This window comes from Taeniopygia guttata, chromosome 8, assembly GCF_048771995.1.
Source record: "Taeniopygia guttata chromosome 8, bTaeGut7.mat, whole genome shotgun sequence".
Taxonomy (NCBI): Eukaryota; Metazoa; Chordata; class Aves; order Passeriformes; family Estrildidae; genus Taeniopygia; species Taeniopygia guttata.
The window spans coordinates 19,013,221-19,036,814 of NC_133033.1; the positions used below are offsets into that span (position 1 = coordinate 19,013,221).

A 23,594-nucleotide genomic window follows, 5' to 3' on the forward strand; every position below is an offset into this window, starting at 1 on the left:
ACCATAATCTACAAGCTGATTTTAAAGAGAATTCTTGCAGTTTGTTTGCTGAGACTTGGCTTGAGGTTAATTGTGGTTGCTGCAGTTGAGTCTAACCCTTCATAAATGCTAGCATTTACATATGAAGAAATCCAATTCTATTTTAAGTTGCAGTCTTCTGAGCTAAGAAATTCTGTGCAGCTTCTCCCACTCTTTCACCAGCTATCCAAAGGGAAAGTTCCTGGTTTTCTTTGGCTTAGAGCATTCTCACCTGCCTGTATTTACTCTCCCAAGGCAAAGATGGAAACAGACCTAACAGGTTTCGCACACTAATGTTTTCTATTGGTAAGAGAACTCCTAAGTTTCTGCAAAGTTGAAAGGCAAAATTTGATATCTAATGCACTTAGAACAATGTATGCAGTAGGTTTGGTAAATGCACTACAGCAAGTGATGCCACACAGATACCTGGTACTCTTCTTATCCTAGTCAGCAGCCCAAGACTGGTGTGGATGTCAATGATCTGAATTAAAGGTTTAGAAGTTTCTGGAGGTGTCTGCAGGGTAGAAGCTGATACCAGCAGGTGCAGTTTGCAGCCTCAGGTAAAAGCAGGTCCATGTTCCTGCAGTGTTGTCCTCTGAAGCAATATAGATTCTAACTACAGTTAGACAAGTCTTAAATAGTCATAGTGATATCTTTATGCTGTTATGCAATTAAAGATGGAATAAAAATGTAAATCCTTGTTTTTATTTAAGTAGTCCTTTGACATGCATTATTTTCAAAACTGGAACTATCTACAGAGAACAGTTTAAGCATTTCCAATTCCAGAGGATGCATAGTGCCTGTAACAATTAAGGAATGTAGTGGAGCACCCAATTCCACAGTGGACATCTGCTGTAGAGTGCCTGAAGCAATCTTCTCATCTAGAGCACCCACACGAGCAAGGCCAACACAAATTGTGTTTTCAGTAATTTCTGTAAGAAAGAAGATTAAATGTTTAATTTATTGACTAATGGTCGTATCATAAGGGAAAAAGTACTCAAAATGCTTAAACCTTAACACTGCTTTCTTAAACTTCCAATTATTAAATTATTGGAGTGGCCTAGAAAAGAAACTTGCTCTTCAAAGAAAATAAAGCTTAAGGATGTTGATAGGGAAGAATTCATTCAGGAATTGTGTTCAAGTTGAGGGAACTGCTGCTTCTGATTCCTTCTAAAGGATGTAAAGGATAAAATTAAGGGGTTTTCACTTTAACAGTATTGAAGGAATAAACTAAATGAGGAGTAGACCTAAATGAATTCGTTAGCAAAAAACTGTGACACAACTTCATCGTCTTGATTAGCTGCTGTGGTTTTACCCTTGCTTTCAATAAATATTTCACAGTTTGCTGTCAAAGTGTTAAGAATTCAAGGTGAAAATCACAGTTCTGCATCTTTGGGTTAACCTAGCTAGATTCCTGCAGGTGTTCACATAGAGCAGAGTGTCACCAATCTAAGTAAAACAGAGCTGAGATTTTTTTTTTTAAGCTTGACTGATCTAAAATGCTCAGATTCTTTCTGCCTCCTGCAACTCTAATGGCTCAAAGAGCTCACAGTTCCACATGGATAGAAATGGTACAGGGTTTCCAGGCTTTGACTGTACCTCCAGGAGCCACCAGGGCACCTTCATTGATGCTCACTGAACTGTGCTGGGCTCAAGCTTGGCTAAATCCATCTCATGACCAGGATTTAAGGCAGCCCAAATCCACTGCAGAGCAGAATTCTGGGAGTCAGGGGAAGGGAGTGGAGTTCAGAGGCTCATCAAGGGTGTGACTGGAGAGGAGTGGTAGCAGACAGAAGCAGTCCAATCATACCTGGTTTTTCTCCTTGGAGCCTTCTCTTTTGAATAATGGCAAGAAGCTGTTCTGCAGCTTGATTCACACTCATGTAACGTGGTGGCTCATAAATCTTTCTCCCTCTGCAGGGAAGGAAAAGCAGAGAAATTTTACATACAACTAATTTTGCTATCCTGAGCAATCTTACAGCTTATTTCAAGAGACCTCTAGACCAGCAGGTTGAACTTAAACACGGCCAGGCTCTCAGGCTGGATCTTTTAGACAAGAGTGGAAGTTTTAAAGAATACAGAAATCTGTTGTGCTCTCACCACACCAGTGAAACAGATGGGCTCCAGCTGCCAGATCATTTAGATCCCAAAAGCAAATTCAGCTGCTAGAAGCAAGATGCAGGTTTTGCAGCTACTCTTGAAGGATGCATTAGACTTAAATCCAAGGGCATACAACTGTTTTTCTGTTAAATGCCCTGTAGACAGATGATTACAGACTAGAAATATATGCCTTAATGAAATGGTGCTTTCCTTGCCAACTGTGGATTCAGTCAAACAGATTTTATTTTGAAACTCCAGAATAAACAAACCTCAATGATACTGTGAGACTTCAAAAATGTTAATTTAGACCAGTTACAGCATGTTTATAGAGAAGCCATTTATATTCACCACTGTGAAAACATACAGATTGCAGAGATGAGTAAGATGTGGCAAAAGCTTTTTGAATACAGTTAAACGAGCATAAGAGCATTTTCTGTATGTTGCTTATTTAACTCTTTAGGAAGAGTGCTTTGTGTTCTGCACTTTGTACTGTTCCAGCCAGTGTAAAAAGATTGAAATTAGAACACTGTTTCAGATATTAATGTTTCAGGAGGTGACAGAACAGTAGAGAACTAACACTTCATTCACCAAGAGGAAAGTCTATCTCTTTCTGACTTAGTGCTTCTCACAGGAACAGTTACAAAAAAGATCATGTTCTGCTGCAATTCCATTCAGTTACTATAAATAAAGCCAGACCCTATTGCAAGGAACAAAAGAGTTTCACTCCTTGTAAGAAACAAAAGACAGGGGCCACAAAGAAGCACGAGAGAAGAGGGCAGGTAAGTTCAGTATTAAACTATGGGCAAAGAACCTTTGTTCCTTGTACAGAAAAACCTTTGTAGGGGCACTGTGTGTTTCGATGTATTTTCAAAATGGGGACTCACTTAATGAGATTCTCCAGAGACTGCTCCTTCACTTTAATATCTGTAGAACAAAACACATTAAAACACAGCTTTCCTACAAGTTTCCTACTTGGTTTTCTATGTAGGTGAAGCTTTAACAACATTTTAGCTATTATTAATATTATTATTAAATTTAGCTATTAGAATATGGATCATACTGTACTGTTTCATCTGTTAGTTAATATCAAAATCCTGTGACTTTATGCATGTGATTTTACCCAACAGGGCAAATTTCACAGATTTCAGAGCAACAAAGACAAATAAAAATCCTGGTAAATATACAAATAGGCATATTTACCATCAGATAGTTAAATACTAGCACATTTGAGCACACCAGTTCATTGGGACTACTCTTAAATTATAAGCACATTATGTCACAGAATGTAAAGCAGTCTGACTGCTCGACAGCGATTACATCACTGCCATGCAGGAACCTGACTTTCATTAGCACTTCCTTCCTGTCCCAATCAAAATTTAGAACAAGCTTCTGTTATGGGAAAAAAAAAGTATTTGGGCAAAACTGAAATAGAGGAGGGGTCTGGTAGGTAAGACTCTGCAGAGCTGCAATTTTATTAAACAAATTGAACATAATCTTTCCAAGAGGAATCCAAGTATTGCTTTCACTCAAACACTCCTCCTCCCCACAAACTGTCATAGAGAAAGCTGGATACATTTTTAACCTTGAACAAGTACTAATTGTTACAGAATCAACTTCTAAACCAAAGTGACTCAGATGAAAGGGGGTAAAATGCAAAACCCCACAACTCTAGTGCCCAGTTTACCAACTTGCTTCTACATCCATGAAGTCACTTTCAGTTCAAAAGTTTATCAGCACTAACCTTTTTAATGCCACATTGGCTTATCTAGTTATCTAGTCAGTTGGGTAAACACTCAATACATAGATTAAAAGGCAAGGGAGTGGCTGCTGCTCACCTAGTAAGCACAGGGTGTGCATTCCATTCTGCCTGTTCTTCTCAATCTTGTCAAAGAAGCTCTCTGGCTTCCATGTATCTGTCCAGAACACTATGGAAACAGTTTCTCCAAAATTGTACAACTGAAAAACAGAGCAAATTCGGTAACATACATGTGCAATAAGAAAAAATAAGAGCATGCAATAATGTTAAAGGCCAAGTCATGAGCTACCTGTAAAGTTTTTACTGCATTCACTTTTCCAATGCATAGTTAGTAACTTTCTATTTCTACTTTCTTTTGTTACTCAATTCTGAAGTCCTTTTAAACGCAAAAACTTTGTAAGATCATCACCAAAATTCTTATTTGTTATTTCTTATTTGGTTAAGGTTAGACAGCTTGGAATAATGCCATAATGTAATGTTTTGATTCTACTGATTAAAATGGCATTTTGCTGCAGATGGAAGCTCTAGCAGGCAAAAGAAGTTACATTCTAAGGAGATAGTGGATATGAAGATCTGAAGACAGATTGTGCAGGAAGCAGAGAGGTACAACATGGTTTATGCACATATGGTAAGAATATTCTAACAGATTCTATGTCAAGCATACTCACTGATTCTATTCTCAGTCTTAACACATTTATTACTGTAAGTCCCTCATCTTGGTGAAGACATTTGAAGCAGTATTCTTACCAATCATCTCTGATGATGCAAAAGTGAAAGTCACATGTAACTTAAGGCAGTAAAGTAAATTTGGCTTGGAAGTAGTTTTTGCTCTGAAATAGGGGAATACCATGCATCAGTTTTGGTCTATTTAGCTCTGGACTGGGGCCACTCCAGATGGATTTTACAGTTTGCCAATATTCTGTCTGCTCAAACCCACCAGAGAAACAACAGCTACATGGACTACACTTCTCACTTTCTCTGTACTCCTGGAAGGAAAAGCTGCTTTTCCAAGCCCATGAAAGGAGACAAAGGCACTGTGTGTGCTTTGGCAAAGGACCCTGTATAAAAGCAGCGCTGGCAGTCCTGTGCCATGTGGGGATTCCCCTACACATACTTCTGTTACTGTGGCATTAGGCTGTGGCTTTAACTCCTTTATGCTGGTAGAGCAGAACGTAAATCACAGCAGAAACCTGTTTCTTTTCAAAAGCTCAAATTTTAACCATTCATGCTGATAAAATTGGTTCAAAGATTCCTGGAAGATAACTGAAAACATTTCCTCTTTTAAGTATTTCATTCTAGCACAAGGACAAGAACATATTGGGTACATTTCACAACCTAAAGGTTCTTCCAGTAAAGTAAATACAGGTTGAACCAAATAAGTTGGTCCTGATGTAACTTTCCTGATGTTAGTTATTTCAAGGCTATGTTCTAGAAAACGAGAAGAAAAACTATGCTTTGCCTCTTTTTCATGTGGCTGCCTAGAACTCATTCCCATTTTGTACCAAATCAGTAGAAAAACTATTATTACAAGAAGTTTATCTTTCTCCTCTTCACTGTTAGAGCATCTGGGAGCAAGATACCTTTATCTCCCTGGTAGCATTCCTGCAATCTTTCAGAAGTGCTGCAATGTCTGATACCAACCTAAGTGCTCTCCATCAGCACCTGAAACCACTGCAACCACCGCTCTAAAGCAGCAGTCCTTGTTCAGGACAGAAAGTGGCCTCAAATAACCTTAAATCTTACCATGGCCCTTTGGCATTTTGATAAACCAAGGAAGAAAAACTTCCCCCTCTGCCCTTAAGAAAAGGAAAGGATGTGCAGAAATGGGAAAAATGTTATTATCTGAGAGGTATTATGTTGGGAATCAGAATCCTAAACCACTCTGCACATGTTGAGAATGAGTTAGACATTCAACTTTATATCATACAGTGCTAGTTCTGATTGTTATCATTCTCTTTTCCATTACTCATTACAAAGATTCTCCATCCTCTTTGCCAACAAGAAGTTAAGCAAGTTATCTTTTTTTATACAAGCTTTGCCAATCATTCACTGATCTGTCCTTTGTTTACAGGGTTTTGCATTAATACTGAAGCCTGGATATCAAAAAAGAGTAAAACATTTTTGTCAGAAATTGCCTGTCTATTCAGTAGAAATACCTTCAGAATACCTTCATGAAGAATTGATATCACAGAAAACTGTACTTAGTCTCAAAAAAAAATACACCTGTTTTCCCAGCACCTGGAAAGCACAGAAGTAAGTTCTTATACCAATAAGATAGAATAGGACATATTTTATTAACCTCCTAGAAATGCTTTTGCAGTTTATACCCCTCTACTAACTAAACTTGTGAAGAACAGATGTCCTAGGATTAATGTGTACATATACTTACTTTAAATTACAGAAGGAGGAATACTACTTTGGAAAGTCCGTGGTACACCATCAATCTGAATGCTGAGGAACTAAACTAGTAAGTGGGATACCTCTATTGTGCTTGAATACTTATAACCAATTACCTTATAAACACTTCTACAGACACAAACCAATATTTCTTTCTCATCCAGTATTTGATCTCTGCAGATGTGTGACATTTAAGCAAACACAGGAACTGCTCTTCACCAAGGAAAGCTTGCATTAAGAAGGACATGACTGTATCAGAACTTACACTTTAAATGCTCTCCCTGTACCTCATGCAGAATTCAATTTGTTCCTAATTTACTTTCCTCTGCTGTGCTCTAATTTATACCTTTTGCACTTGTGCATGAAGTATCTGACTTTCAAGAAACACCTTACAGCAGAGAGAGCAGTAAATGCCAAAAAATGCACTACTATCCCAAGGATTCAGAAGTTATAGAAGATAGCAGGTTCACTAAAGACAAAACCCACTGAAATTAAAATGCATTCTTTCCACCAACCATAAAAGGGTGCAGAGGGTCCCAAAATTCCAGGAATCATGCTTCTCACTGAGATAGAACTAACATGTTTGTTAACCAAGGAGTGTTACAACACAACTAAGGATTACTGCCATGCTTTGGGACTGTTCATGAGTTCAGTAAGATGATGAGCTGTGTGCATTTGCAGATGGGATCGGGCTGTACAGTGGCTGGCACAGCTCTAAAGGGAGGCAAAAGCAAAGCAAATTTCAAAGCCAACTTGTGTATGCTGCACTCTACACGAAGCATGTGGGTTTAGGAGAGGGCAATGTGTGGTCTATACAAGCCCCAACATCTGAGGCATCACACTTGCACTGAGGAGCAGATTTGTTAAAGTGCCTACATTCTGCACAGGCACAAAAATGCCAAAATTTCAAAGGGGCACAGTGAAATGGTTGGACAGATACTTCATGTTTTCAGCTTGGAAACCAAACTTCTTACCTTCTCCGCAATGCTCAAAAACATCACAGAAAAGTTTCAAAAGGTCATTTTGAAAGACCTCGGTCTTTGGAAATACCCCTTTCTCCACACCCTCCCTCCAAGTAGTAACTAGCTTAAGCAAAACTCTGTGCACTCAAATTTTGCAATGCAATAGCTCAGGTCAGCAAAGGAAGCCAGCACTCTAGTCTGAGGCAATGCCCTGCTGCTAGAGTTTTCTGCCTCATAAAATACTGCAGAAAGCTGTTCTTCAACTCATAGTTACATCACCTCAGAACATGATATAACTTCCTATTTTATTTACACACATGATATGAAAGAATGATTGACAACTTTTGGTGCTTGTTTTCTGTTAGTATTTTAACCTGTTAATGCTTTTCTTACTTTACTTCTTTACACAAGCAGAATTGATTGCAAATTGAGAGGCCAGAATGAACTGTGAGAGAAAGTACCATGATCTCACCTTAGAAAGTCTTCATGCAAGTGGAATTTCAATGAAACTGCTGAGCTACTTTGTTAAAGACCAGTCTGAATGATATCAGATACCTGAAACTGTCCTGATCAATCATCCTCACTTTGAATCATGGTGTGGTCAATCACCACAAAAATTTAGGGCATGAAAGACGGAACAAGCTGGGACTAAATAGGGAAATTAAAAAAGGAAGATCCACCAACCCCTCTAAAAAGTACTAAAGCAAGCAGGAGAGAAGATGAAAAATAATATTAAAGGTCAGTTGGCCAACAGCTGCAGAGAAACCAAGAAGTCAACATTTCAAAACAGAGACATCTATTTTTACAGCATCTTTCCCAGAATTATTGCTGTATCAGCTTCAATGGTGACACAGCAATTTTTCACTTAGGAATCTATCTCCTTTCCTAACATTTCAAATAGCTTCAGGACTGGTCACACGTCTGGGGTTCTTCCCAAAAGAAGGAGTTACTGCATTCTTCAGACGTGCCACCATACACAACCAAATACCTGAGACCTCGTAGGGCTGAAATGCTATGGAGCTGTGCTCTGGTCACAGGTTACACTGCAGATGGTTCTCACAGCACAGGTGAATTATGGAAATTCAGACTCTTCTCAGCCTAATCACAACCCACTGGTAGGAACTAAGAGACTTTTTCTCCTAAGACTATTCCTCAATGGATTTAGAGACTGCAGAGCACCTTGCATAATCCCAGGTTACTTCCTGATGGATCCCAAAGAGCATACTCAGAAAAGCTAAGGTATATTTTCTTTGTCTTTGTCACAGGGGTTCTGACATGATGCTATGCAATGTTCATCCTCAAAGATAAGGAACCTGAGTCAGGTTTTTCCCTTTATTCTCCCTAACCTGTTAACAACCCTCCAGATCACACACATCAAAGGGCTCCTGCTCTTCTTTGTATTATGTATTGTTGCTTGATAGCAGCTTAAGAAGTAGTTCGATCATCAACAGAGGTAACAAGAATCACTCAATCTTTGTTTTTGCTTGGAATTGGTCATATGAAACAACCACAAGCCTAACTCTAGCCCTTTACGCTACCTTATTTAGTACCAAGGCCTTTAGCAACTTCAAATGCCTCTTATGAGAAACCTCACATGGAACTGAAATGTTTAACCTTCACTTATATGTGCTTTGACTCATTTTTGTACTGCAAGGCAAGAAACCACCCCAGCTGTCCCAAAAACTCCCAGTCCCCTTAGTACATACCAGAGAGAAAGGAACTGTGAAGAAAACACATTTGGCTGAGGGAAACCCACTCCACATAATTGCAGTCTTCAGAAGGCAGCTAAGACAAATCACATAAAATCAGTTGAAGGGACAAGCACATTTTGCTTTGGCTGCCTCTTGGATCTGCTTAGGAAATAGCCACTCCACAAGCAGGACACAATTCAGCTATCAAGATACTGAGAAAGCAAACTTGAATAGGAGAGGATTCGCCCCTGCAAGGTAATGCCACCTTATCTTTAAAAACCTTCTAAGATTCATTCTGTCAATATCAAGCAATGTTTCCTTCCTGTCCTGAAGGTGACTTGGGTTACTAATATGAAATGAACATATCTAAAAGAAAAAAAAACTCCCAAACCTGATTAAATAGATGTTTCTGGGTCATGTTTCCTGGTGACAAATGGCACTAAGTTGGACAGCAATTGTGAGTAATGAAATAATGTGACTAGCACTGATTTAACCTTTCATTGGCTTGAGAAACAAATGCCAACTTCTTAAAGGCTCAGAAGCTGTTTGTAACTGAAAAAATAACCAGTGATGGAAAACAGTTTAACAGTCAGTAATTTTGTGTAAAGTCCCTCCTATTAGAGCAGAGTGTTTTTGAAGATTACTGCACACAGAGAAGGTGGGACTCAGAGGCTCCACTCCTGCAGCCACTACACGGTTTCTATTTGACTATGAGCACAGTGATTAATGATAGCATCCTTTAGCTTTTTCATCTTTAAGTAATATTTTTCAACTTGACACTGGAAATGTACTCACCTATTCTGCAAAAACTCAAAAATAACACAGTAAGCATTGCTTTTGCATTTAAGTGACCAGCTGCTAGCAAAAGGGCTGTTTTCTATTTTATAACTGTAAGTGTCTTACAATAATTAAGTGGACTGCAAACAAAAAACCCGAGATGTGTCACTTGAAAAAAACAAGGGCACATGCAGATGTTTGTTCTGAAGCTATTCAGGTGGAAAGTGGGTACATCTCAAAAGAAAGGCAGCTCTTTGCTGTAACATGTTTTTTTCCTAGCTACCAACCAAATGCTTACAAAACGAGCAACACCAACACCACTCCAAAATAAGCATCTCATTTTAGCCTTTTATCTCATCCTGTGACTGGCCTCCAGCTTTGCACTTCAGTTCTCAATCCCCTTTCTTTATGTTAATGCCATGATTAACATAAACAAAGGCCATTTCAAGTTGCATCATTCCTTCACATGCACCACAGGTCAGAGTGATACAGAATCTTCCAGACGTGTTTGATCACCAATAGTTCTACCTCAAGGACACATTACCAGCCCTGGGTCAGAGAGAATTCTGTCCTGAGAGCACCACTGTGGTCAGTGACCCTCCCAAACCAACCCAGATGTCATGCATATTAGAAATGAAGGAGAAATATGCAAATTAGAGATCCTAATTTTCCTGCCTCTTTATTCTAGCACTAAAAGCCTTAGTAATCAGCCCTATTCTGAAAAACAGATCGGGCACAGGTAAAGCCTGTGCTTCCCTGGCAGTGTGATACCAAAGTGCCTGACTGTCCTCACTGGTGGTTGCTCCTCACTACAACAGGAGTCAGAGTGACAAACACACCCACGTGGCAGACTCCAGACAAGGGAGGTGAACCTGCAGAGAACATGCTAAGAGGCACAGACATAGGAGTAGGCTTCATGGCTTCTCCCCCATAACTGTATTCATTTGTTTTTAAGGGAAAACAGCTTCTTCAGCCTTTGAAGGAAAAATTCTGTTACAGTGAAGCACAGCAAAAACAGTGTAAAAGAGAGAGGCACAGCATATCACAGAGCCTTATGCACAGTCAGACTACCACTTTGCAAAGTTATACTATCCCAGCACAGTTTATCAGTCTGTGAGAGCTTCCAAGAAGTTTAATTTTCAAAATTAAAGCCCCACTCTTTTTTTTCAGTATTCCAAAACAGTTTCACTAATTCTGCTAAATGAGGAGGACAGTTAAAAAAAAGTATTTGAAAATACATATGCACCCCGCTTTATTATTTGGCAAGAACCACAACTATGGAATGAAGGTAACAAAACATCACTGATGCTGTACCAACTTCACTAAATCACTGTACAGGAAAACTGCACAGTACCATAATGTTTTTGGATGCACAGAAACATTGCTCTGATGACCAGAGATGTTCTTTTGTGACCAGCCTGTGCTGTAGCTGCATTTCACTGACGGCCTAATCAGCAGTTACAGCTCGCTATGCACATGGCTCTCTGAACGGCGTATAAAGGTGTTTCCTGTTTTTCTCTACTAAGAAAGAGAAAGGGTTTGTATCACAATCAGATTAAAACAAGAAAAAAAGCAAAGCCTTTTCTGTGGTGAAGCAAAAGAGGAATCCCTTCTATACTTGACAGGAACTTTACAATTTGAGACACAATAACTCCAAAATTAAATTGATAGCAGGAGACAGCCATGGAACGTAAAGGTTTTGAAAGAAATTATAAACTTCCAACACAACTCTAGTTAATTCAAAGGCTACTTTTTTGTAAGATACACCGCACTTGCTGTTTACACCACTAAGGAGCAATCAAGACTTAAATATACAACTGGTTATATTCTGCCTGGTAATACAATCACTATTTCCTAAAACGCCTTATACGACAACAGGAATGTGGATTTAGGAGAAGGCAGCCCCTCCCAAGCCAGAATGGAAAAGGGGACTAATGCCAGACTGAATAACATCACATTTCCTTTATGGTCTGCTCCATTCAGCATAGGATAAGGAAATAGCAATCTAATCTCCAAAACTCTGCATATGTGAATAACCTTATGGACTGTTTATAGTATACTCAGGTTAGGTTTCTGGTCTTTTCTTTCAATTAACCTAAAAGCTCTATCCTGCTCCTTCATATGTCTGGCTAAATTGCAAGGGAAGCAAACTTTCAGAAAATTTAAAAATCTCTTTGAGCCTTGCATCTTCCTTCCTCATGAATGTAAGAGAACATTAAAAAAGAGAGCAAGTAGTAGAAACTACTTGTCAACAGCCTGACAGGAGAAGCAAACTTTGCAGCAGCAGCAAGCCAAAAGAGGAAGGGTGAGCCCCAGCCACAACTCTTGTTTTACCCACCCCATTAAGTGCAGTCATGCGACAGCTGCTGTCTGCTGTACAGCAGATTTTAGACACCAAAACACAAATGTAGATTTAAGACACCAAGAAGCCTATTTCCTTCCCAAAAGATAATTTTGCCCAAGTCTTGCAGCAATAGGCAGGTATCACTAAGAAGCTGCTCACAAGAAGAATTATAAAGAGTGTGAATGCTGTGTAGCATTCCCTTTAGCATTAGCTAACAGGACAGGTGTCACTGCATTGGTTTTGAGCCAGGTGAGACAGGGTGCTCAGATTTCTAATCAAAACCAAAGATAATACCCAAACTCATTGCAACAGATTTTCTGCTGTTGGCCAGCATTATTATTTGAATGGAGTTTGGAGTATTGGAGTTAGTCAGTGGAAATTTGAAGGTACCAAGTGTTTGCTGAAATTTAAAATATTCTATTTTTTTGTGTATTGCTAGGAAGGAATTCCTCCTTCAGTGATGGAAAGTTATTGTTCAAATCCCCAACTTGTCTGTAGTACATTTACACTCCTGTGCTTGCTTTTGGCTTTTGTAAAGTGGGAACTTGGTTTTGGGGTCCCATACACAGGGAATCATTCTGGACCTTGAGACGGCAGGTTCTATGTTAAAGTGATGAATGAAAACAAGAGGGGGAAGCTTCATCTAATTTATATGTGATTAGTTATGATTTATACACTGCCACAATATCTTTCATGCAGTAAAAATAATAATGGACCTATACATGTGTAAAAGGAAGTATTTTCTTGGGGAACACTAGACCTTTTCTACTTTAGCTATTCAAAATGCACAAAAACTCATTTGTTTTACTAGTCCTTTGCTAGGTAAATCCCTCCTCTCTCATCAGATGGGCAGAAACTGGAGACAGATCAAATTTATCAGAGAAAGAGTGCATCATATTCAAGGCTTCGGAATTATGATCTGAGTTGGCCATAGATACACACTTGTGCATGTATTTCTTATATGACAAGATCAGCATAGCTCTCTACAGGATAACAACCTTATTTAAGAATAAATGTATCAGGTATTACCTGATACCTGTAGAAGGAAGCCAACATGAGCAAAGCTTTATCTGTAAAATAACTTTAAATATCAAAGGCTCCTGGGGCTGAAGGAAGTTAGAAAGCAGAAAAGAAGTGTTACTATTCATTTTCATATGCGCTCATCAAAAGGGGCTTTTGCTGACAAGTGTCATGCTAAAAGGAAGTGTTAAAAATTCTAACATTATGTGTACAGTTGGTACAGATCTTCAAAGTTGGGATTGCAACATGCACTCCCACAGCAGTAGAAGAGCTTATCAATTCTAAGCTTAGCAGTTGTGAAACAACGTATATGCATATACAAAGTATTACCTGTAAGCCACAGCAGCCCACTGCATTCATTATTGAAGCATTATGAATGACCTTGTAAGGAATCCCCAATTTTACTGCACGTAGCACTAAATCACTGTGCGTTGTGGCCCTGTGGCAAGAAAAGGAAGGAATTAAACATTGAAAACATGATGTTGTCAAGTGTTATTATCACTCTAGTTTGTTTTGAAATACAATTAAATCCTTCACAACAAGAACAATGCAGAGGTGGAAAAATGGCAACAATATCCTAGTGGTTACAGGAAAACAAAAACTCCAGTAAGGCTTCCATACATCATCTTCCTCAGCTGAAATGCCAGACATCATCAGTATGGTACAGCTCTTTGCAACTTTCTGGCATCACTAAAACTGCAACACTATTACAATGTTACATTATAAAGTAGCCTTGGCAAGTACTTGGAAAGGAAAGTTCCATGTATCCTTTGTCTTCTGCAGATGTCTGTTGAACATGCATTGAGCTGTAAAGGTCAACTCTGTTTGGCACAAACTTCCACAAAACTCCAGGATTTCGTTACTGGCTGCACAGCCAGGCCCTCTCCCATCTGCACCAGTGTGTGCCAGGAAAGCTCCACACTCAGACAACAACTCTGAACAGACAGAGGTGAACCACATGTTTACTTAGAAAAAACATCCTTAGACGGAATCAATTTTTCTAATATTTAGTCCAGATTACTCAAATAACAATGCCTACATATGAGTGATAAAGTTTATTCTGAAAGAGTTAAGAATATTGTAGTTTCAAACAGAGCTAAGTTCAGCTCCAGGTCTAATGCTCAATAAACACATTGCAGTGATTGACAGCTGCAAGAATTACTGGGTTTGCAGTTTAAGCAGTTGAGATTAGAGCCTTTCCAAAATGGTCAGTACATACAGATTAAGTAAATCTTTGAACTGCAACAATATTTACATATGTATTTCGCTTGTATGTATGCTTATATGTATGTGAAATATGAAAATGCACCTAACCCTTGCCTAAATTTATCAGACCTGATCAATGACCTTAATTATCTCATTCCCAAGGTGAGACCACACACTTTTGTGTAGCCATTCCAAAGAAGGAAGGAAAGAAATAACATATGGCCATCAGAACAATGAACTAGGAAAATTGCTTTCACCCTGGCCTTGTTCAGTTACCCTAACAGAATTCCCCTGGTTCTAGCCTGATAATTTTGGTGCTGTGTGCCTGACCAGCACCCAGTCAGCAGATCAGGTGTTTCAGACTGGAACACAAATGTGGCAGCAGCTGGCAAGCTGTAAAGATCAATATTTTAAAAAAGAAATCAATTTCAGTGGAAGAAAAAAAAATGAGGAATGTGAATTTGGGAAATCTGACACCCTTATACAAAAGGGCTCCCAGACCTAGGAGAAGGCAGTAAAGTGATCTGAACCAATACTTTAGTTACTACACAAACATTGCTCCTGACTTCCAGAAGCAAAGATGATTTAAGAATGTCTTCTTTAAGAGAAGAGGAGACTGGTTTTACAGCCTTGTATTATTCCCTGCACATACAAAGGACAAGGAGCACTGGAGGATTTTGTGGTTATGCTAATACCAACCAAGGGATCAGCTGGCTTTATTCACTGAAATTTGCTCCAGCCAGTATTTTTTTTTCTCCCAGTAGATAAGTCTATAATGACTGTAGCTAAAGGCAGAAATGCCCTTATAGGCACTCAGTTAATACCAGGAAAATTTTCATGGAGTCACCCCTCCATCCCTTCACAGCCAAAACTACAGAAGTATTTTCTGTCACTGATACAGAGGTTAAATTTTTTGGTTAGCAATAATATGAATGTTAACACCAGCCTAGAGTGGCGGACTTTCCATTGCACTACTAAAGTTGTTGGGTTCTCGTAGCACATCCATCCATGGGTGTAACCACACACAGATAAAATCTTCCAGTGAGGATGACAGGGCACAGTCTGCTTTATCACTTTGACCATTAACCATCAACACCTGGCATCTCCTGTGGCAGCCAAGTACTCTCCTCACCTGCAAATATACTTGAAAGTCTGTGATCAGATGCAAGTGGCTTCTGTCCTGCTCCCCCACCTCTGGCCTCTCTTAGAACAGAAACATTCAGTACTCTGTCCTAGTAACTCCTAAATCCTTATGGTTCTATGTGAGCACAGGAGCAGTTCTAGCTGCAGTAGTAAGAGCTAAGAACATAAACATTTACAGAGAAGTAACTCATTCAAAAAAGGGGCAGTTTCTAATAATAACCTAGTATGTTAACCAGAACTGAAGTATTTTTGACACTGAAACTAGTGATAACTGAGGCAGATCAGAATACTGCTTACAAGTAGCAGCTACATTTCAATCCATGTAGTTTGTTTTTTTAATCTTGTGTACTTGTATCAGTCATTGGATCACAGCACAAGGATACAGGTAACATACCTCTACACTCTGCACGAATCCTAGTTTGAATGTAAACATGGACTGCAAGTATAATTAATATTTCTAAAATACAGGGTCATCTGCCCATAATTAGTTTAATATAATATTCTCTTGCCAATTGCCTTCAACCTATATTTAAATAAATTATCAGCTTTTGACAGATGTGCATGTTGCTCCTTTTTTCATAAACTCAATTTTTCCCCTCACAAATAAGGTTCTCACATTTCATTTTTCTTGTGCCCCTTACCACTGTGGTATAAATCTTGCATCACCAGCTGGAGATTAAAAGCTCTTCTGCATGGCTTGACATTACAGATTGATGATGCCTGACCAAAGAGACAGAAGGAGATCCTTCTGGTCATAGAAAAAGACTATACTTTCCAGCAGGAATAAAAAGTGGAAACAAAAGGCCTAATAAATCAACGGAAGACGTGATTTAAAAAACTAGCATATATTAAAGTAGATGATACAACCAATAATCTGTATTGATTCTAAAAAAACTGAGTATAAAAGCTGCAGTTTATAAGTGCAAACAGCAACTAAAAGATTATTCTCCCAAAACAGCACATATCTTATTTATGTGGTAACCCAGAATTTCTTCTGTTAGCAGACAAATCATGAGGCAAAGCATTTGTTATAAAAGGTAGCACAAAGAATAAAATGATAACAAATGAAATTATATGTATCTGCTGAAGGAAAGATTCATACATCCTGGAGGGTCTACATTCCTATCTATAATGGACATCTGGGCAAGGAAACTCCATAGCAAGATAAAGTGTAGACAATTATATGTATATTTTTAACACAATAAGGAATATACAGACATAAAAAGTGTTTCTGGTCTGAAAATCAGTTCCCTCATAAATACAGTTACAGAGTTGGCTTCTTCCTATTGAAAAAAAAGTGATGAAGCTATAATTAAAACATTGCTCTGTCTTACCCAAAAGGATCACCAACCACAAGAAATGCGACATCACAAACATCAGCTTCTTTTAAAAGGCTATCTGCTTCTTGTTCCACCATTTCTCGGTCAGCCAAAATCAATTCTTTTCCATAAAACTCTTCCTATAAATTGAAATTAATAATAAACATCAAAATAAGACACTTAGGAATGTTTTTGTATGTCTCTGGGTGCTCACTCAGGAACACAGCCAATGGACACTGGAATAGGTACTTTCATTATTCTCCCCAGCAGCCTGCCCCATGACTGGGAGAACCTCACCTCTGCTTGCAAGAACACCTGAGCTTTCCATCGAGCAGCTCCTGAGCTGACAAAAGTTAGTGAATGTGAGCTGTATCCTGATCCTGACTTGGTGTTCCACGCTTTCTATGTCAGCTGAGGAGCTGCACCTAAAGCAGCTCAGTCCCACCTGCACTGAGGGTACGTGGGTGTTCTCCAGGCAGTTAATTTAATTTGCTGCTGTAAGGCACCCCCTCTCCCAGCCTGAGCCTACTCTTGGGACACTTACAATACTGGCACCAAACCAGGTGCAAATACCACACTGGCTGCATCACAACCTGTTCTCTCAGATTTTTCCTTAGTACATTTTAGCTAACCACATCTAAGGAATGACTTCATATTAATCCTTCATCTTGAGCTCTCTTTAAGAAGTACTTTACCAAGTATACAGGTAAACATGTATTTGATCATGTCCTTAATTTTTCTTCAGCAGCTCAGTAATCATTGTGTCTCTTTGTACATTTTAAATGCCTTTATTTTCAGAATCAACTTCACACATGCAAATGAAACTTCAGTTAGTTCTAGAACATGTTTTCTGATCATACTGAAAACATCTGCCATGTCACATTTTACATGCTCTTTACATGATTAAAGTTTTTTTCTGGGGGAGAGATCAAGAAACGTGTTTTTGTTCTAAGTAGGAGACAGCAAATTTGGGTGGTATTACAAATATTAATAAATTGATAAAACAAATGAAGTCAGTTATCACCCAAAAAGGTTTTCCTCTGGCTTCTGTGACTTCTTTGCCCACACAGAACAGTGACTTGATGAGAGAACTGTAATACCTGTACAGAAGCGGAGTGGTGCTTCCATAAAAAAATCCATCCTAAAGTGAGAGTAATAGGTATGGGACCTAGGTTACATGCCCTTCCCTGAATATGAGTTCCTGCCCATTTTTGAGTAGGTATTCCTAACTGTATAAAATCAGGGTATAACTGTATAAAATCATGAAATAGACTGCAACCTGTACAGATTCAACAGCGAGGGGACCAAATAAATGTGTAAGCAAATCTTGTATCTGTGATTTGGAACCACTGACAGTCACCCTGGAGTAATGCTGAGATCTTTGAGTACTGAACCAACTAATCAGCAAACTGATCCATACTGAACCAGCAGCAGCAAATTTTGACACCCCACTGGTTTTCATCAGGTACATCAGCCCAGATGCACATCAGCACAAGGGGAGCTGGGCTGTAAAGCAGAGCACTCCATAACACCACACATCCCTTTCCATGGGCTGCCATTGCACCAGCCTGGCTTTGGCTCAACACTGTGAACATGCCCCAGAACAGATTGGGTGCAGTCCCAGGAATACAACTTTCAGTTTGGCTTCATCCAAGGGAATCTATTTGCATGCTTTGAGACTGCTCCACAATGCTAATCAAAGCATGCTAAGTAGAGAATATATAAAAAGTAAAATGTAGACTCACTGGGAGGTCACTGGGTTCAAACAGTTCTTTCACAAACTGAGGGCCAATTTGGATGGTCAACATCAAATAACTTTAATATACATTTTAGGCCAACCCAATAAACAAGCAAGTATTGGCATTTTAATTTTTTGTCCTGATTTTAATACCATCAACAGAGAAGGATTTCTGGGAAGCCTCTGCAGGCAAAGATCTGCTCTTCTCGAGAGTTTTCCTCTAAATTTTCATGGTACTTAGGAGAGAAGGACCTTCAGATTAGTAAATAAACAATTCAGCACTGTCACTTGTATGTAAACCAGGCTGTATTATAAATAATTGGTTATTAACACCTATACTCCTTCTTAGATGTTTTAGGTAACACAACATTTTTACTTTGTTTTTATTGACTTTTTTTGTCTCATCTTTGGTATTTTGAGTTTGCAAAAGACTTAAATAAATAAGAAATATATGACAAGAAAACCCAAAATAACCACATCAAAAACTATCAGTAAAATAACCACATCAAAAACTCTCAGCATTTTCCTATTATTCAGTGTTTTATTTTCAGATGGATAGGAATCCATTAATTTTTCTATTGATAGCAAATGCTCAATTTGAAAAGTAAAAATCTCCAAGTAATCCTTTCCATTTAGCAGTTTTCCAACTATCAAACAATCACAAAGAACATTTTGTTTTCAATGGACTGACTGCAATATAGACTGCTTCAGTGTACTGAAAAGAAACATAAACCACAGAGCATATCTTCATACAGCAGATAAACCAGAGATGCTCCAAATATCCTAGCCTACCTTGTACATGGAAACCACATAATGTTGATTACAAGCTATAGGTCTCACATGCTCTATGTATCTGCAGCTCTGCATACAGGTACATTACGGCCATACAGCACCAAGGCCCAGACAGCATCAGCTTATTCAGAGGCAAGATCTCTGGTCTGTGGGGAGCTATGCTGTTTTTAGTATTATTTAATCATTAAACTTCATTTTTCTATAACCATCAATGACCTCCTCAGAATTACGATTAGCACATTTTTAGTACCCTTGTCTTCCATGAGGTGTGTTTACTAACAAAACCTTTATCTCCATGTTGTCGAACAGCCCATCTCTGACTGAACTGTGTCTGTTCTGGGAATCCCAAGCCGGTGAGGCAGCTTCGCCCATGTGGAAACGCGGAAATGTGAAAATGTGACAGAATCAAATTGTTATTCCCAGCAGGCATGCCAGAACACCTCAGGCTGATACAGAGGTGCAGGGCTTCAAAACACGTGTTTATCTGGTATGACTTCTGGATGGGTTTTTTTGTCGTTGTTTTTAAACAGATTAGACACTTTCTAACCAAGTCCTGCAGTATCTCGGGGCTTGCACATATTGGTAGGTTTTGACATGAAAACTAGTTGCCAACAGTTGTAGGAAGGTCCATTTTATTTTTGCTGCAGTGTTCTTGCAAAGTAGCAAAACAATTTCTCCTAGAAACCATGCTATGTGAAGGTCACGTATATATTTCCCCCGGGAGCGGGCACCGCCGATTTCTCCCGCGGACCCACCAGCCCCTGCACGCCTCGGGCCTGCGGCCAGACCTACCAGCGCTTCCTTGCCCACGGTGAGCACGGACGTGTAGGCCTCCAGGTACACCCTGCGGCAGCGCCGCACCGCCTGCAGGCCCTTCACCGTGATGTCCTCGGCATCCCCCAGGCCCAGCCCCACCAGGTACAGCATGCCGGGGAGCGCCCAGCCGCCGCCGGCCTCAGCCGCGAAACGGAAGCGGGCTCAGCCGGGGCGCTGCTCGCCCCGTCGCTCACCGGCACCGGGCCCCAGGTCCGGGGACAGCCCAGCTCCCAGCTGCTCCTTTCCCGGCCGCTCGTTTCCCGGCTCCCCGCTTCCCGGCTCCTCTCGCCCCGCTCCCGGCTGCCCGCGGCGCCGTTAAGGCGCAGGGGCAGCCGGGAGTTGTAGTCCCAGACCGCAGCCGGGCTATGGCATCGGCGGGCAGCCCCGGTCCGGGCGGTGTCCCCGCGGTGCCGGTCGCCAGCGGCCACAGCATCCCGGTGCTGGGGCTCGGTAAGTGGCGGCCGGCCCGCCCGGAGCCCGCCTCCCTGCCAGAGGCGTTGTGAGAGGCGGGGGTCACGCCGGGCCCGGCCTGGCCGGCTCGGCAGGTTCGGCGCTGCCTTGGCCCGCAGCCGGACCCGCCTGAGGGCAGCCCGGACCGGAGCCGCCTGCCGAGCTGCCCGCGCCGGGCCGGGCGGGCCCGGTCTCCCCCGAGAGCCCCAGGCTGCCGGGCGAAGCTCCGTGCTCGGGCCAAGCGCGACCAGCCGGGCCTGCTGGGCAGCGCTGTGCTCACACTCCGCTCCCGTCCCACCTGCCCGGGCCACGCGCGGCGTTGTGGTGGCGTGGGTGCGTCTTCTTAGGAAGCTTGGGAGCAGACTTCTCTTCAGAGCAGACTCTCATGGTAGAATTAACCTTATGCACCTGTTGAATTGAGATCCTGTGTAGGAATCTCAGCATCTGTGAGGCACAAGGGAATGGTGGTTGATGAGAATGATGAATATTTGATGCAGCTGTCTCTTACACAGTCACTGTGTAGTGAGCAAAATGGCTTATGTTGTTCAAAAATTACTGTTTTTTTTTTTCTTTTGTGTTCTTTGGTTGATTATTTTAACCTGTAACACTTACTGCCAATTTACTTTTCTTGGGAGATATTTTCATAAAATTAAGGAAAAATTAACGTAAATAGTCTTTATTAGAGAATGGACTTGATTGTCTTATGACCATTGTTTCAGTATGTGCTGGACTGTGCTTCAGACTGTCTACAGAACCCCTTTTTATTGGAGGTTGTAATGCATTTATTGGGTTATGGGTAGAATAAACTGTCTGGAAAACAGACATGCAGAAAGACTCCTTTGTACTCTCCAGCCAATAGCTGTTCCCTGTCCTTTTGCTGTAATGGAAAGTTCTGAGTAGTTTATTCTTATGCCTGGAGTCATACCACAGTAAATGGATAGTGGCATACAAGAAAATCAAGTTTGAAATTTTCTGGCCCAGTAACTTCTGGCCTTCCAAGAGCTTCCTTTGACTCTCAAGGAACTTCTCTTGACTTAGAGTGGTGGTGTTGTCATGAGCAGGATTTAGTTCTTTGGTTTCACTTATTTGTCTTGCTGGAGTAACACTTTACATGCTTTATACAGTCTGCAGATCTTCGAAGATTTTGTAATAGGAAAAGGAGGGAGAAAAAAAAAAAGGTGAAACTTGTCACTCTTGCGTTTGTGGTTATAAGCTATAAAAATCACAATATGCAGCCCAACACAATGGGATCTTTATGGTAGCTGTTCTCACTTAATTTCTCTTTTCCACATTAATGGCTTATTTTTGTTACAGTCTTACTGCATTAACTAATATTTGCAATGCAAAAAAATTTACTCAGCTATGAATAGAGGCAGGTTTTCTTAAATGAGAATGCATTTTCTGCAAAGCCATTTTCTGCAGGATTTAAGAATTGTTTGGCATTTCTTATCCCTCTAAACATGCAGACCTAATTGTTATCTGGTGCCTCAAAGACAATTTTAATAGATATAGATGTTGCATCTGTTGCTAGATAATCTTTCTAAAAGCTTCAGAGAGATAAATATGCTTAATATGCATAAAGATGGATTCAACTGTCCAGTTGTGCCACCTGGAAGACAGCTCAGATAGCTTTGAAAGTTATTTGGAAGTGAGGAAACCCCTTTTGTAGTGTCTGAGAGCTGAATTAGGAGATAGGTAATGTGTTTCTTGTGCAGAACATGTGACTCAAGAGAGTGCAACCACACCTGGAATAGGATTCTGTCAAAATTATCTCTTCGTGTTCAGACTTCAGTTATCAAAAGGTATTTGTGATGGTGGTTTTTCGGTATGGTTTCTTTTTTTTTTTTTTCTAATGGGTTTCCATGCCATTTGCATTCCATGTCTTTTGTATAGAAGTTCAGTAAGTTGGTCAAGGTTTGATGCAAAAGGGAAGACATGAGGAAGGAGGTTAAGTCTTTCATTGGGTTACCATTCACTTTCTGAGGCTTTGTGCTCTTGTATAAACTGTTCTTAGTGAGAAGACTCAATTTCCATTAAAATCCCTAGTGAGAAAGATGTATTTTTACACCAGAGGAGGCCACGGAGTATGCAAAATTTGTGTTCAGTCTGAAGGGTTACTTGGAATAACATGCCAAATTGTGTACATCCAAAATCTTGTATCTATTTAGATGCATATTCTTAGTGTCTTGTATCTGGCAAAAAGATGAGTCTACTAGCAATGGAAAACAAGCTGGCTTGCCTGAGACAGCAAGCAATTATTATAAGGCAGCTCACCTTTTTGTTAGAAATATGCTGTATGGCTAAAGTTTTAATTAAAAGATAATCTGCACCTTGTTTATTGTCTGATTCTGAAAACTGCTAGTAACCTTCAGTTTGATATGGTTTAATGCTATCTGTTGTGTTAGCCAACATTATTCACGTGCAGAGGGTCAGGCGTGTTTATGGTCATTTTCATTACAAAGGCTGCTTTCTACTGGAGTAGGCTTAAGTCTAAAATGAATTGGCATTTTGGCCCTAATGCTTGTCTCAAGGGTAAATCTGTGCCCCAGAGAGTACATTACCTCACAGTGGCTGTAGATTGCATTAGGAAAAGGATACATGCACTATCTTGCTCCTAAGATTAGTGTTTTAGAATTGCATGACAAAAAACCTGACACTGTTTAGAAGTTACAGATATAGCCACACTTTTCCATAGGAGCTACATGTGTCTGAGAATCTGTTGGTGAGACTTTGTACTATAGTAGAAAATTATATTCTTACAGTTCCTTAACTACGGAATACTTGGTGTTTACCTAAAGCCGGGTCCTCCAAAAATTATCACTTGTCAAAATGGCATACACAGTATCATCCTTGTCAGGTTTTGGAAGAAAAATGCATAATTTGAACTGTTCATGCTTACTTCTGTAAGTAGGAAACTCTCACTTAGACAGTTGTCACTTCCTTTTTTTTTAAGTCTGAGGAGTGAAAATGCCACTCTCTATAGCATTTGATTATAATTCAGTAGCACAAGGGCTTTTCTTCCTGTAACTGAAATATTAGGACCTTTGTCAAGGTCATGTGTGAAT

At 40.1% G+C, this 23,594-nt stretch overlaps 2 protein-coding genes across 3 annotated transcripts in view; one reads left to right on the top strand and one right to left on the bottom strand.

Annotated features, from left to right (window-relative positions):
* Positions 1-701: 701 nt before the first annotated feature.
* On the bottom strand, positions 702-20,419 carry DPH5 (diphthamide biosynthesis 5). The gene is made up of 7 exons (XM_002187186.7): positions 20,056-20,419; positions 16,749-16,873; positions 13,396-13,504; positions 3,954-4,074; positions 3,003-3,042; positions 1,829-1,932; positions 702-950 (listed from the first exon to the last, which is right to left on the bottom strand). The coding sequence occupies exons 1-7, from the start codon at positions 20,188-20,190 to the stop codon at positions 727-729; spliced, it is 858 nt and encodes a 285-aa protein (XP_002187222.3). The 5' UTR covers positions 20,191-20,419; the 3' UTR covers positions 702-726.
* The window catches only part of LOC100218707 (uncharacterized oxidoreductase ZK1290.5), a 45,235-nt gene continuing 42,039 nt past the window's right edge, over positions 20,399-23,594 (top strand). For both annotated transcript variants that reach the window (XM_002187742.7, XM_030278669.4), the window contains exon 1: positions 20,399-20,529. In XM_002187742.7, coding sequence (XP_002187778.6) covers positions 20,445-20,529 — 85 coding nt within the window. In that variant the 5' untranslated portion in view covers positions 20,399-20,444. The remainder of the gene's footprint in view (positions 20,530-23,594) is intronic.